This window comes from Mustela erminea, chromosome 19, assembly GCF_009829155.1.
Source record: "Mustela erminea isolate mMusErm1 chromosome 19, mMusErm1.Pri, whole genome shotgun sequence".
NCBI lineage: Eukaryota > Metazoa > Chordata > Mammalia > Carnivora > Mustelidae > Mustela > Mustela erminea.
Genome location: NC_045632.1, coordinates 26,368,499 through 26,384,809, shown reverse-complemented (window position 1 = coordinate 26,384,809; position 16,311 = coordinate 26,368,499). Strand labels below are relative to the sequence as shown.

At 46.1% G+C, this 16,311-nt stretch overlaps 1 protein-coding gene across 8 annotated transcripts in view; it reads left to right on the top strand.

Annotated features, from left to right (window-relative positions):
• ABCC12 (ATP binding cassette subfamily C member 12) overlaps positions 1-16,311 on the top strand; it is an 87,610-nt gene that overhangs the window by 61,596 nt on the left and 9,703 nt on the right. For 7 of the 8 annotated variants that reach the window (XM_032326260.1, XM_032326256.1, XM_032326258.1 and 4 more), the window contains 6 exons: positions 753-842; positions 1,522-1,625; positions 3,538-3,735; positions 4,514-4,740; positions 8,455-8,592; positions 12,967-13,153. In XM_032326260.1, the coding sequence (XP_032182151.1) occupies positions 753-842; positions 1,522-1,625; positions 3,538-3,735; positions 4,514-4,740; positions 8,455-8,592; positions 12,967-13,153 (944 nt within the window). The remainder of the gene's footprint in view (positions 1-752; positions 843-1,521; positions 1,626-3,537; positions 3,736-4,513; positions 4,741-8,454; positions 8,593-12,966; positions 13,154-16,311) is intronic. The other variant, XM_032326261.1, reaches the window with a different exon arrangement.

Genomic DNA, 16,311 nt, shown 5'->3' with positions numbered 1-16,311 from the left:
GTCCAGGCAGTGGCTGACTAAGGAGGAGGTCCTGGGTTTAATGTGTGAGGCATGAGCTCCGAGAAGACAGGAGCCACTACCTCCTTCTGGTTGACCCCGCAGGATTTGCTGTGGGTGCTTTTAGCACTTCAGTGCATGAAGCCCAACTCCCAGCTGTATTCTTTTGCCTGGGGGCTCTCTCTGCAGCCTTAGGTCAAGCCAGAAGAGCTGGGGAATTAACCCTCACAGGGAGGAACCCTCACCCAGGGGACAATGGAATTTGTAGAAACATCCTCTACCCTCTGGTCAGGTGAACACTGGTGGGTGTGTGTTCCACACTGGCTCGACCCTTCTCCACATTAAGCTCCAGATGCCTACGGAGGTCACTTGCTTGATGAGATGCCTTCTATTGTTCCCTTTCCTATGCCCTACAGCTCCTGAATAAGCTCCATGCATTCATAACCCCTTCTCAGGAGCTACTTCCGGAGAACTAGACCCAATCAACCCCTTGATCTCAGGGCTGAGCACATAGTAGTTGCTTCATAAATATTTCTCCCAAGACTGCAGGCCACCTGCCTTACGGGGCTGTGATGAGGATCAAATCAAATAACATGAGCAAAAGTGTGCTGGGACTTTCAAAGTGTAGGACAATGGAAGGAAGGGTGGGAAACTGCCCCCATTGCGGGAATGGGTATATAGGAGGGGTGTGCCCGACCCACTGGGCTCCCCTGCGCTGCCAGCAGGCACCCCAGGACTTGTGTCTGTCTCCGTAGTTCCTCTGCACCAGCTCGTCCAGACTGAATCCCCCCAGGAAGGAACCGTGACCTGGAAAACGTATCACATGTACATTAAGGCTTCTGGAGGTTCGATATAAAACAACGGGTTTCTTGATTTAATTTGCATTAAAAAAATCCTTTCTCAAACTGTTGGGTTTACATTTTATGATTTCCTTAACAATTACTTCTTTTATGCTAGAGCCATTTATCAATGCTTTTTTTTTTTTTTTTTCATCCAAAGTGTGATAATACAGCCTTTTAAATGGAATCACCCTTTATCTCCATTAAAGCTGCCAGACTCTATTTATTGAAACTGAGTGAGCAGCAGCAGGAACCAGCCACGGTTCTTCCGCACCTCACTGCCTCTTCACTGAGCACAACAGCGATCCACTCATGGCTTGCCTTCAGTGCAAGGTTCCCATCTTGGTGTGCAAAAATACCTTACAGTTTTATTCCCTGTCTCTGTCCAGCAAGACTGAGTTTTTGTTTGTTTTTGAGGAATACTGAGTTGCTTCTATTAAGGTGCATATTGGTGGGTTTTTTTCCCCCCAATATATTGACAATTTGGACCCATTTTTCAACCAGGTGGAACATATGTCCCCATTGGGGTTCAGGGTCCCAACACCCAGACTTGTGACAGCAGCCTGGAAGGCAGTTCCCAGGGGGTGGGAACCCTCTTTCTGCAGGCTTTGAATTTTTTATGAGGGTTGGACCCACTGCAGCCTCCTCCTCTGTAACCCCCTGGACATCTCCTCTCCTCTTGTAGGGTACCTCCTCTCTCTGTTCGTGGTGTCCCTCTTCCTCCTGATGATCGGCAGCTCTGCCTTCAGCAATTGGTGGCTGGGTCTCTGGCTAGACAAGGGCTCCCAGGTGAGTTTCCCTTTGGCATTGGAAAATGTTGAGTCAGTTGCTGACGGAGAGCATGAATGCCCCCAACACCGCCCAAGAAACCTCCCACTGCCCCTTTCCATGAAGTTGAGATGAGTTGCCTGCACAGCTCAATTCCTGAAATTCCCTTTGATTTTGCAAGACAAGCAGGACATCTGGATTTCTATATGCCACCTTCAGGTTTCAAAGGATTGACTAAAAGATTGTGATCGTGCCAGGCAAATGCTGCATGTCCGTGGAGTCAAGCCTGTGTAGAATAGAGTTGGTCTTGCAGCCTCCACTGTGATGCACCTTGAGGATAGCCCTGAGGGGCTGGGGGAACCTAGCCTGGTTGTTAATTTTCCTGCCTCTGAACAGAAACCGACCTCTTATTGTTGACACTGTCAGGTGTCAGAGGGTTTCACCTCTCTCTGCCCTCCAAAGTCCCTCTGCAGGAAGCAGACATGCAAAAGCCAGACTCAGTTCCTGGTTGTGTTGCAGAGCTACCATGTATCTTTCTCAGACACCAGGTATCTGCCACCCAAAGGTCTACTCTAGACCAGGGTCCCTGAAAATTCTGCTTTTGCTGGAGCTTGCTAAAAACTCTCCCAGCTTTTGGCCAGTGGTTTCTAAGCTTTCCTGGAGCCCTGGGGAATGCTGTGTGCCCATCCTGCAAGATAACATTTTGGTATAGTTCTGTTGCTATGACAACTGAGGTGGGAAGGCAGTGGGGAGCTGTGGGCAGGGGAGAGGTCCCTATAACTCTCCTGGAGGTTGGCGCAGCTTCCTGAGGGCTTTCCCAAGGGGAGAAGCCAGTGGGAGCTCTGCGCTGTGCAGGAAAATCACCATCTCTAGAATATTCTCAGATCCTCCCTGGCTCATTAAGAGCTCTTTTCTTGGAGAGCCCAAGGTTTCTGGTCAGAATGGAACCTTGTTCTAGGTGTGGTGCTTCACCAGTGGGCCAGTGCCATTGGCTAACTGAGCATGCAGCAGGAATGGCAGACTCAGGTGTTTGCCCTGCCCCCAGGCACTGTGGACACAACTTGATGCACAGTGAAGCCTCCTGTTCAAGCGAGGCCTCTCATCAATTAGCTCCCCAGGGATGCTTTTGCTTTTAGGGATGTTCATCCATCAGCCGTCACCTCTGGTTTACATTTCCTCTATTGCTGTAATCAGCAAAATGACATTTAAAAGAAAGATGCTTGTTTGCTCCCCAAAGGCAGTTTTGACTTTCAGCACATGGCTCAGAGAAAAATGAAGCTGCCAATTCCTCAGGAGGAGGAGATGGCCTCTCCCCAGAAATGCTGGCAGAAATGCGTGTTCTTCCCCCAGCAGGATGGAGCTGTGTGTGGTCTTGACTCTTCCCAGAACTCTGTGGTTCACCAGACTCCCTCCTCCCTACCAGGGACTTCGGGATAGTGGGCCAGCATCCCCCAAGATGCTCCTTGAGAAAAGGAAAGGGAGGGGACTGTGGGGCTGGCCTGATACCGGGTCCTGAATGGGCTGCCTGAGGGCTCTTCTGCCAACTTCGTGGAATCCAGATTTCCTGTGCTTCTATAATTTTTCTGGCCCGACATCACATCTTGACTCCAGAGGCATAGTTGCTTCTGGGACAGAAGCTATCTGGTCACCCTGTGCCTGCCTGCTTTGTCTGCTTTGTTTGCCCACTGACTGTGCTGAGGCTCGAGCCTTGAGCCTCATAAGTCAGGTGTCTTGGGGGCAGGTAGCCCAGCAGGAGGACCCATGCAAAGCTCAGAGGTCCTCAAAGGGAAATGACCTGATTTTTACCCCCTGGTTCATTCTTCACAATTATGCACCTGCTTTTAGCTTCTTCTCTCTGGAAAGATCCTTTGGCCAATTCCTATTTTCCTGACAATTTACCAATTCTTGGTGCTTCTCTTGTTTTTCTCCAAAGATGACCTGTGGGCCCCAGGGCAACAAGAGTGCATGTGAGATTGGTGTAGTGCTGGCAGACACGGGGCAGCGTGTGTTCCAGTGGGTGTACACAGGGAGCATGGTGTCTGTACTGACGTTTAGTGTCATCAAAGGTTTCACCTTCACCAAGACCACGCTGATGGCGTCCTCCTCATTACACGACCTCGTGTTTGACAAGGTACTGCTCCCGGGGGCTGCACGCGATTCCAGCCATTCAGCCAATGGCATTTACTGAGCCGCTACAACACATCAGGCACTGTGCTGGGCTCTGGGCACAGACACAATGCTCAAGGAGCTTACGGTCGAGTGAACTATCGAGATACCTACTGTCGACTTTGAAGGCAAACTCCAGGGACTGTGGGAATGTGCCGTGGGCCATTCTGCTCAGGCCAGACTAGGGGTGGAGGTGAAGGTGGTCAGGACGGTTTCCCTGAGGACACCACATTGCACTGGGGCAGATATGTACTGGCCGGCAGGCCATCTCTAGCTCCAAAGAGCCCTGAGTCCACAGAGGGCCCCACCTCCTCATTCCACTGCTGCAATAGGCAGAATTGATTAATTTTATTGATTAATTTTATTGCCTGGGCCGTGGCCAGAGCCCACAGGTGTGGCTCACACTAGGCAGGCAGACACAGGGGAACTTAACTTTTTATTGCCCCTGGAGTGCAAAATCTCCTCCTCCTCCTCGGCCCCCCAGGCTGCATCCCAGGTTTGGAGGGAGGTCTGACCTGCAGGGGCTCTCCTGGGCCTCCACACAAAGGCTGAATCTCCCCCACACTCTCATTCAGGGGTGCCATAAGAATGGGGGACACCCTCACTTTCCCATGATGGCTGGCCTGGGACACTGTTGGCTCCCGGAAAAATGCTCATGCTGCTCAAAGCATCCCAGCCCCGGCAGAGTGGTCGGTGTTCCCTAAACACACACCTCATCATGGACTCTCTGATTTTATCCACAGATCCTAAAGAGCCCAATGAGCTTTTTTGACACGACCCCCACTGGCAGGCTAATGAACCGTTTTTCCAAGGACATGGACGAGCTGGATGTGCGGCTGCCGTTTCACGCGGAGAATTTTCTGCAGCAGTTTTTTATGGTGCTGTTTATTCTTGTGATATTGGCTGCTGTGTTTCCTGCCGTCCTTTTAGTCCTGGCTGGCCTTGCTGTTGGCTTCTTCATTCTTTTACGGTAGGTCGATACGCTGTTTAAAAAGGAGCCCATGAAACTGTTGTGTATTTGGTTAACTCTGCACAATGCTGGGGTTATCAGGTGATGCTAAATTGTTGCTGTCTTCTCTGAATCTGGGAGCATACTGATTTTTAGTCCTGATGAAATGCCAGGTTCTATGCTCAGTGCTTTGCATACATCTGGCATTTTAACCTCAGAGTAACCTGAGAGGTAGGCACGACTGGGAGTTCAAGTCGGTGGTCTTAGACCAGGAAACAAGTAACAAAGGCTCCTGTCTGTCTGCTGTTGTGCTCTCAACCATGGAGCTGAGCTCTCTCTACCATCCTGCTGCTGGAGAAGAGAGAGAAGACAGTCCTTAGTTACTCTGAGCTTTGGGAACTATCCCCCCCCCCCCCCAACCACTGATATGGTTAGAGGAAAGCCTCAGGCAGCTAGGCATTGGGGAGTCCTGCTGCGGCTGTGCCTCACTGCACTACCTCACCCACCTTGGAGGGAAACAGGAGGGTGGACTGACCCTAGCCCTTGAGAAACCCAGTTCTACCCTATTGCTGGGGTGAGCTGGAGTTCTCAGCAGGCAGCGTGGTGCGTATCATGTAAGGCCAAATAGTTGGAAATCAGAGAAATTTCCACCAGAGCCCCAGCCCTACTGCAAAACTAGCTGGAAAACATTGGGATAAGCCTGTTTCCTCATCCCTAAAGGTAATCGCTAAAACATACACCTGGCACATGAACCAGGAGGCTGTTAAGAGTATCAAATGAAACTGTAGGGCTCTGAGTGACTTATAAATTAGAACCGGAATACAGCTGACCTTGAACAACATGGGTTTGAACTGCACAGGTCCACTTATATGTGGGTTCTTTTTTTTGGTAAATATTTTACCATACTATAAATGGGTTTTCTCTTCACTTTGATTTTTTAATGACTTCTTTTTACTCTAGCTTACTTTATTGTAGGAATATAGGATATAATACATATAACAGAAAGTATGTGTGAGTCAACTGTTTATGTGATTGGTAAGGCTTCCTGTCAACAGCAGGCCATTAGTAGTTAAGTTTCTGAGGAGTCAAGAGTTCCATGCGGATTTCTACCTGCATGGGAGGTTGGCTCCCCTACCCTTGCACTGTACAAGGATCAGCTGTACCATGTTATAGGAACTTGAGTTTTCATCAAACTCAACAATATGTTCATTATCCTCCTAGATGTGCCGAATTTTGGGTCGGACACTAAGGATCTCAAAGAGGGCCCCCCACATTGTAAAAGATTCAGCCCCCAAATCCTGGACCTGCCTCCACCTGTAAGCAGGTTCATTTGTTTTCATCCAGGGACACCGCACTCAAAGCTGAGTTTTTGAAATAGCACCTTGGCCGCAGTGTAGAGGCTGAATGAGTGTTGAGACAGGTGGCAGCAGTAGGGGCCAGAAAAGGGTAGAATTGGGGGCCATTTCTGAGATGGTCTTTGGAGTTAGGGGTTGGGAGAAACCAAGGATGGTTCCCAGATGGGGAGGGACATGAAGAGAGATATGAGTGATATGGAAAGAGAAGCAGTTCGGGTAATCACATCTGTGGGCTTACATTTGGATGTTTCTAGTTTGTGGGTCAGGTCTGCAGATGATGCCAGCAGGCAGTGGGAAATGAGGACATAGGACTCCATTGCGGCTGGAAAGGTGGACTCTGCATCTTTGGCTTCTGTGCAGGAGCTGGTGTGACCGTAGGAACAAGCACCAGTGCCCTGGACTCTCTCTTTGGTTTCCCATTGTCTCCCTGGTGACTCCAAGAAAGGTCACATGGCCTCACTGTCCAACCTCAAGGGTTAATTGTCATGACCCAATAAAATACTTTCTGCAAGTCCTTTGCAAAGAGAAAGATGTCTTGGATACCACTTCTTAAAATGGACTCCTTGGCTTGATGCTTGTTTTCGTAATCCCTGTGTTTGACTGACCGTTCGTTGTTTCTGTCCGTTCTCCAGTTTATGCTGTTGACTTACTTAGCCAATGGTTTTTCTCTGCTCTGCACCCCTACTTCTTGCTACAAAGACAGGCCAGACCATGGCTGGCTATGACTGAATTACCTAAATATTTCCAGCTAACTCACTCGGGCTCTGAGCTAATGAGGTCTTCCTTCCTCTCCCCCGAGTGAGTTTCAGCTGAGAGTCTGAGGGCAGATTAGATTCCCTGTTGTGGGCCAGCCTGCCAATGTGCCTGCCTGAGGGCAGTAGTCTGGTGCTCAGCAGGGTCCTGGAACTTGAGCACCCAGGGGAGTTGCATCCTGTGGAGGGGTTTTGTTCTAAAGTCAGCTCCTGAGGCTATGATTCAAATTACCTTTGAAAATGCCTTTAGAAGACCATGCATTGGCAGTTGACAAGCCAGATTTTCTTCCAGAATTGAAACAGATCACTTTTTCTTTGGTTGGGTCCCCAAAAGTGCTTGGCTTGTATTAGGAGCTGCATTGTATGAAAATTTCTGGTCTTCAAAGACTGGAATCACATCTCCTGCAGCGAGATATTCATGCTACAAGAAGCACTCGAAACAGACCACAGCAAGGAATAGCTCACATTTCTGAGATCCTTCTCTCCTTCCTCCCTCCCTCCCTTCCTTCCTTCCTTCCATCCTTCCTTCCTTCTTTCTTTCCTCAGTTTCAGGTTTGTATTTAAATTCCAGTTAGTTAACATATAGTATAATATTAGTTTCAGGAGCAGAATTCAGTGATTCAGTGATTCCACACAACATCCAGTGCTCATCACAACAGTACCCTCCTTAATGCCCATCACCCATTCAACACATCCCCCTCCCATCTCCCTCCATCAACAGTTTGTTTTCTATAGTTAAGTCTCTTTTATGGTTTGCCTGTCTCTCTTCTATTTCTCCCCATGTTCATCTGTTTTGTTCATTAAATTCCACATGTAAGTGGGATCATATGGTATTTTTCTTTTTCTGGTGGACTTCATTTAGCATAATACAATCTAGCTCCATCCATGTCATTGCAAATGTCAAGATTTCATTCTTTTGATGGCTGAGTAATATTCCATTATATGTGCGCGCGCGCGCACACACACACACACACACACACACACACAAAACACATCTTCTTTATCCATTCATCAGTCAATGGACATTTGGGCTTTTTCCATAATTCATCTATTGTTGATAATGTTGCTATAAACATCATGGTGCAACTATCCCTTCAAATCAGTATTTGTGTATCCTTTGGGTAAATACCTAGTAGTGCAATTGCTGGGTAGTTCTATTTGGAAATTCTTGAGGAACCTCCACGCTGTTTTCCAGAATGGCTGCATCAGTTTGCACTTCCACCAACAGTATAAGAGAGTTCCCCTTTCTCTGCATCCTTGCCAACATCTGTTGTTTCCTGTGTTGTTAATTTTACCATTCTGACAGGTGTGAGGTGATATCCCATTGTAGTTTTGATTTGTATTTCCCTGATGATGAGTGATATTGAACATCTTTTCATGTGTCTGTTAGCCGTCTGGATGTCTTCTTTGGAAAAAATGTCTATTCATGTTGGACACACATTTCTGAGACCCTATCTGTCCCACAGCTGGGATGGCCTGTCCTAGAGGAGAGTGGTGGGCCAACACCTCTCTCTAGTTATATGGCACCCATCTGACTTAAACTTTGTCTTGAGTGCATAGTCAGACCTGTGTGTGCTAAGAGAGAGCCTTAGAGACCCTACTCTGTGGCCTTCTTGATCTCCCCACAGCATTTTCCATAGAGGAGTCCAGGAGCTCAAGAAGGTGGAGAACATCAGCCGGTCTCCCTGGTTCTCCCACATCACTTCATCCATGCAGGGCCTGGGCATCATCCACGCCTATGACAAGAAGGAGGACTGCATTAGCAAGTGAGTCCGGTGCTGGGACCCTGCTCCAGGGCTCCCCATTTCACACCTGACCCTGAATGGGAGGTCATAAGATTAAAAGGGAAGTCTGGGATGCTGGGGACTCCCTGTAGGTGAATTGCTGGCAGAATCAAGAAGGAGAAGTGTAAGGCACTAGGCCTTTCTCCCTAGTATCTGGGGCCCAAAAGTTGTGAGCTCATTCAATGACAACTTTGGTATATGAATTTACATGTTTTATTTTTTGCACTAGAAGCAAAATGCGTCCAATTCAGGAAAGTAGGAGAAAGCAGGAAGAAGAAGGAAAAAAATCACCCATAAGTCCCCAACCCAAATCCCATTAGTATGTTCATATATTTCCTTCAATTTTCATTTTTCCTGTTTCTTAAGTATTCATAATCATGTTTGTCTCATTTTATTTTTAAATGGCATTTTAAAAATGTTATAACATATTTCTCATAAAAATAAATTTTAAAGGCCATATTATATTTTACTTGATGGATACAGCACTTCCCTTCTTTTTAAAATGTGGGGACTAGATAAGTGAATTTCTCCCGAGTCTTCCAGCTCCAAACTTCTAAAATACAGTATAAATTGTATCAACCATGTAGGCTCACCATGGTAGCAAAGACTTCCAAATTTTAGCAACTTAACATAGTACGTGTTTATTTTTCCTCAAGTCATATTTTTTAAAAAGATTTTATTTATTTATTTGACAGAGATCACAAGTAGGCAGAAAGGCAGGCAGAGAGAGGAGGAGGCAGGCTCCCCATTGAGCAGAGAGCCCAATGTGGGGCTCGATCCCAGGACCTTGAGACCATGACCTGAGCCGAAGCCGAAGACAGAGGCTTTAACCCACTGAGCCATCCAGGTGCCCCTCAAGTCACATTTTAACAAAAGTCCGTAGTGCAGGGGAAAGGGGTGTTGTTTCACTGGGACTTTTCCATCCTGAGGGCCTTGGGGTTCTACTCCAGGATCTTCTGTGTCTAACTGGAAGATAAGGTGAGGAATGAGTGCAGGACTTCATGGGGAATTTTTATGGGTTAACTCCAATGAAGATACTCATCATTTCTGCACACGCATTGACCAGTCTTCGTTCACCTGGGCTCACCAAACTGCAAGGGAAGCTGGAAAATGGAGTCTAGCTGTGCCCACAGGAGGAAAAGAAAATGGGGTTTGCTGAATCCATAGCAGTATCTGCCACAATGGGTGTTCTATTTTGTTTTGTTGCTGTTGTTGTTTGTTTTGTTTTTCCCTATATTTTCCTGCCTTAAAAACCTAACACACCAGGGGCGCCTGGGTGGCTCAGTGGGTTAAAGCCTCTGCTTTCAGCTCAGGTCATGATCCCAGGGTCCTGGGATCGAGCCCTGCATTGGACTCTGCTCAGCGGGGAGCCTGCTTCCTCCTCTCTCTCTGCCTGCCTCTCTGCCTACTTGTGACCTCTGTCTGTCAAATAAATAAATAAAATCTTAAAAAAAACAAACAAAAAAAAAACTAACACACAGGACACCTGGCTCACTCCATTAGTTAAACATCAGCCTTTGGCTCAGGCCATGATCTCAGGGTTTTGGGATCGAGCTCCACATCAGACTTTCTAATTAGTGGGGAGCCTGCTTCTCCCTCTCCTACTCTCTGTGCTTGTGTTCCCTCTGTCACTGTCTTTCTCTGTCTGTCAAATAAATAAATAAATCTTAAAAAACAAACAAACCCAACACACACTTCAAGTTTGGGTATAGTTCTCTCCCTCTCTCTCTCTTCCCATGCTTTGCCACCTAGGATTTCAGTGTAGACTTGGTATGCCAGCTTGCCCTTAAGTTCAGTTGGTGGCTGTGCTATTCCTAGTTGAATCAGAATGTCATCTGTCAAGAGTCCTGCGTCACACAAGGACCCTTCCCATGTTCTGGTCATGAAGAAAGTCTCCTGTCCATGGAGTCATTCATCGACTTACTCATGACAAACAAAACAGATACAAGCTCTGTCTTCCTGCAGGTTCTTTAGCAAGGTTTCCAAGGAAATCCTACGGGACAGTTGAGTCCTACATGGTTGATGGGGTCCCCTTGTTTTTATACTTTCTTTCCCGTCGTGGACTTTACAGAGGGCTTGGGCTTCTGACATGTATTGCTCTTGTCACCAGACAAAAATGTCACGGGACTGAACAGAGCCTTGAGGCCAAATTCCAATCTGTTTCTTTTGTTCCTGTGCAGTCTAAGCAACCACACAGATAAGACCACACATGACTCCTAAGTCATTTAAACCATCAGCTGAATTTGTAGGCTTTATAGCTGTAGGGTAGAAACACCATGGTGTTTGGAAGAATATTTTAACTAAGCTCTGGGGAAAATAAGTTAAGGTGGAAACAAGTCGGAGGGTCCTACAGGACCTGCCATAGCTGGTCAGAGGTGCTTCCAGAGTCTTTTGAGGAGTTTTGGAACAGGATGGAGTAGCAATACCTGAAGATGTTTGTGACTGTACCAGTGGAGGAATCTTAACTCTTTAGGGGTTTATTTTATTTTATTTTTTTTAAAGATTTTATTTATTTATTTGACAGAGAGAAATCACAAGTAGGCAGAGAGGCAGGCAGAGAGAGAGAGAGGAGGAAGCAGACTCCCTGCTGAGCAGAGAGCCCGATGCGGGACTCGATCCCAGGACCCTGAGATCATGACCTGAGCCGAAGGCAGCGGCTTAACCCACTGAGCCACCCAGGCGCCCCTAGGGGTTTAAACATTGGAAGTTTTTTGTTTTTTTTCCCAATAATGTCTACCAGTTGTTCTGATGAAGCCTCTTTCCCAATAGGTGAGGGGAACCTCCAGTGGCAGTTGGACCTGATGTCTCTTGTGGTTAATTGTTCAGCTCAGTTAAAATTTCAATCTTGAATGTGTAGTTGACACTTGAACCATGTGGGTTTGGGAGCATCAATACCCCACACAGCTGAAAATTTGCATATAACTTTGGATTCCCCCTAAAGTTAACGACTAGTAACCTACGATTGACTGGAAGCCTTACTGATGACATAAACAGTGAATTAACACATATTTCATATGTTATATGTATTATATATTATATTCTTACCATAAAGTGAGCTAAAGAAAGTGCTATTAAGAAAATCATAGGGGAGAGAAAGTACATTTACAATACCACATTGTATTTATTGGGAAAAAAAAACCATATATAGGTAGACTCATGCAGTTCAAACCTATGTTGTTCAAGGGTTCACTGTATTCCCTCCCTGACACACTCAGAGGCTTGGAGTAGTAACACTGTGCTATGTGTATGTCCTGTGCAGGATGGGGGCCAGGTGTGCTGCTGGAAAGCCCCTTGTCTATTCTTTTAAAAATCCTCTCCCTTTTCTCAGAGACTGGTTTCCTGAGGCTGGTGCAAGGGAATGGAATTGGGAAGATGCATCCTTGGGCCATTATCTCCTTCCTGCTGCTTATTTCTGCTAATCAGGCAAAATGTGCCAATGTGGTGTGGCAAGGTAGAAGCTCCAACAGGACCAAATCCCTAGCAGCTCTGCTGGGCATTGTTGATGATCAAGACCAGCCTGGGTCTTCCGGAGAGCTCTTCCAGGGCAGCCTCACACTGCATTCCATTGATGTGGGGCCACTTTGCCTCACGCCGAAGAATACTGCATTAACACTGCAGCACCAAATGTCACCTCTCTGCACTCCCAACTGTAGCAATAGCAGGAATGGGCAGGATCTGCCTTCCACACATCTGGGGAATGAGCAACTCCAGGCGCGGGTCTTGTCCTCATCCTTGGTGGTGTCATTGTTCTGTCCCTCTACTCTGTGCCCTTCTCTTTCACTCACTGAATACACATGGGGGTACAAGATGTCAGCTTTTTTTTCTGGAGGGGACCCTCAGCTTTATAAGCAATTGCCTTGACTCTTCTTTCTCTGATTTGAGGAGGAGGGAACGAAACATAGTCCTTTCCCTTCTCTTTCCATCATAAACATTGATTCTCTCTGAAGGCAACCTCCTCCACAATTAACCCTCACCCCTCTTAGGAATCAAGGGGGCCAACTATCAATTCCACCAGTCCTTTGTGGGGAGTGGCTGACTTCAAAAAAGGGGATCTTTTCATGGTAGAGCATGAGACACTGAGCACCTTTTGTTCTCAGGTGTGAGTTCTAGTTGCCATTTCTGGGAAAGAGAAAGAAACCACTCAGCACAATACTGTCACTTGGAGTATTTGCAAATCAAAGAGACCCATGGCAGCAGATTTTAGAGTATGGATATTTCCCCAACTTTGTAAGGGAGTCCTATGTAAAGTGCATTAGTCCTTGATTAAAAACCCCCCTACCCTTAACTTTCCAGTAGCCCCAACCCTAAGTCTGAAGCACATCTGATCTCCTATTTTGTCTGATCTTTTAATTTTAGGTTTAAGATGCTAAATGATGAAAACTCCAGCCACCTCCTATACTTTAACTGTGCTCTCAGGTGGTTTGCTCTAAGAATGGACGTCCTCATGAACATTGTGACCTTCATTGTGGCCTTGTTGGTGACCCTGAGCTTCTCCTCAATTAGTGCTTCCTCCAAAGGCTTGTCTTTGTCTTACATCATCCAGGTAACACCTCATGTAAGGTTAGGCTTGACCTGGAGGCCCTGGCATAGGGTATACCAAGGAGGATGGATGTAAGAGAAGAACCAATTCAAATGGGTTCAAAGAATAAAGAAATGACTGGCTCACATCATTCAAAGATCTGGTGGTTATATGGGCTTTAGGAACAGTTGGATCATAGCCCCTGGCTTTGTCTTTATTCTGTGATGACTTCCTTCATGGTTGTACAATGGTGACTGAGAGGCTGAGGGTTGTAACAGGCAGGAAGGAAGAAGAAAGCTTTTCCTACACTAGCCACTGAGCAAAAGCCCTGAGCTTTACTCTTACTGGATTAATTTGGGCATCCAAGAATTAGTTAGTGCCTGGATAGAATGGGGATGATTGGCTTAGGCCAAAGGATGGAGTCACACCCTATCTGACCCCCAAGTCACACAGCTGTCCCACAATAGAGAGCAGGAGAAGAATGCTGGAGTGGCAGCCATGATGTCCATGACAAATAATACTGACTTCTCATTTTGGTTGCTTTGGGGTTTTTCTTTAAAAAAATAACGTAATCAGGGAAAAATAGTAATAGAGGATCATTTCAATCTTTGCCTCTGCCTTCACATCTTCCTCTCTTTTGTGTCTTCTCCTCTGTCTCTTGGAAGGACAATTGTCATTAGATTTAGGGTCCACGCAGGTAATCCAGGATGATTTCGCGATCCTTAATTACACTTGCAAAGATCCTTTTTTTCAAATGAGGTAACATTCACAGTTCTCAGGGATTTGGATGTAAGCATACTTTCTAGGGGGATCACCATTCAATCTCCCTAATATATTGCTTACACTCATATTTCAGGGTTGGCTCCTAGGGGATCTTGGCTCATCAAGGCTCATCCTGCCTTGAGCTGACTATTTTGGGCACTGTTGTAAATTTTGTATGTAAATTAATTTATTTTTTCACATAACAACCTATGAGATAGGTACTGCCATAGTCCTCATTTTATAGATGAGAAGATTGAGGCTCAGAAGACTTCTCCAACCTCACACACCTGTCATGTGTGAGAGCTAGGCTTTGAACCCAGGTCATTTGGGTCTGATACCCATCTGAATGTGAATCTTGAATGGGGTCTGTGTATGTGTGAGTATGTGTGTTTTGTCTAGGGGATAAAGTGTCTAGCTACCTCTGGTTGGGAAAACGATGAGGGGAAGGAAATAGATGGGTCTATGCGGACTACCAATCAAATCAGTCTCTTTGTGGCTCCTTTTCACACCTGAAGCCTGTCTGAGTTCTAGATAGATAAGCTAGATGGAAGGCTCAGTAAGTCCCTGCAGCACATTCTGCCTCCATTCTGTCAAAGGGCTTTTCTTCCCCTTTCCATCTTCCAGAATCTGTGACTCTTTCATTCAAAGATATCTCTTCCCACCCCATTTGCCATTAAAGGTCTATTCCTTTTTGAAAATCTCTCTGATATCATTTTAATGGCATTTGGGGAAAGGGAAGGAATACAAATATATTCTCAGATCTTTATCTTAAGTGGGAAAAAATGAATTTTTCTTGGGTAGCCAGTTTCCCTCATTGATGGATGTTTTTATTTGTTGTTGCCTGGTAAAATAGAAAGCAGATGATGTTGAAATAGATTCAACTTGGTCCAAGTGAAACAGCTTTCCTCAACTGAGGTTGTGCTTTTTGGGGATATCATTAGCTTTCCCTGAGATTGTTTTCAACATTACTATAAGGCTAGAGAATTTGAACACACTGAGATCTAGGGGAACACTGCTCTAGCTGGCTTTGTGGCTTTGTTGAGCATTAGCCCTCTTTGGAGAACACAGAATCCAAATGACAGAGCTTCCTTTGAGTATAGATGAGACTCCCTAGATGTGTGAAGTCTCACAGAGCAGAAAGTGAATGCAAAGTGACATTACATAACATCATGGAGGAGAATGAGCACTTACTGGGCCAACACTGTGCTGACAGGAGATTTCTAAACTTATGGAGGGTTGCCCGGGGCCTTGATGGGCTGATACTCTTGAATCTAACAAAACATGTATAAGCCCTTCTCAAGGGCAGGCTCACTCATTCATTGACCAGATAGCCACTGAACACCTGCCATGAGCAAGGAAGTCTGATAGCTGCTGTGGATTCAGCAATGAACAAGCTGGACAGGTCCCTGCCATCATGGAGCTCATACTTTATGGGATAAGAAGAGATGTAATGTGAGATGGAATAAATAAGTGCCAAAGTAAATCAATGAGAAGTCTTTGGAAATTGTTTAAGTGTTAGGAAGATAATAAATCAGGGAATGTGACTGTCAGTAGGGAAGCAAAATTAGATCCTATAGTCAGAGGATACCTCTGCCAGGAGGTGACTTCCAAACTGATACCTGAATGACAAAGAACCGAAGAAGATGGAAGGCAGAATGCTTCAGGCTGGGGGGCAGGGCAAAGTTTGGGGTAGGCAGGAGCTTGGTACATTTGAGAAACTCAGAAGTTCATGTAGTTTGAGCAGATTGATAGAAAATAAGGTCTGAGGCATTGGCAGAAATAGACTCTGTAGGGCTTTGTCACCCATGACAGGGGGGTTGTTTACATTTTAAAAAAAGGTTCTTCACTGTGGCACTATGGAAATTTGGTCTGGATGATCCTCTTTGTGAGAGGCTACCCTGTGTGTTATAGGATATTAGCATCCCTGATCTCTAACCAAGAAATCCCAATAGAACCTCCCTCCTCCAAGGTTGTGACAACCAAAAGTATCTCTAGATACGAAATGCTTCCTGAAGGGCAAAATCACCCAGGTCAAGAGCCACTGCTTTAAGAAAAATGGAAAGCCAGTGGCATGTGTTAATTGGGAAAGCAGCAAAGGAACCTGGAAAAGGGTCTGGACCTACGCCACTCATCCTCTCATTCACCTGCTTGGGCCCACCTCCTCCTTCTTGTTAAGGCCACTTGCTGCTACTCAGAGCTACCCAAGCCCTGAGTTAACCTGGTAGACTTCTTACTGTAAATGCCTCCACTCACACAGTTCCTTAACTTCCCTAACTGAGGCAACCCCACCCCCAAACCTAGCCACTCTTTCACATCATCCTGTTTTATTGGCTTTCTCACCATTTCTTGAAATTACCCATGTCTTATCCTGCCAGCCTACTAGAACATAAGCCTCAGGAGGGCAGGGGTTTTGTTCAAAA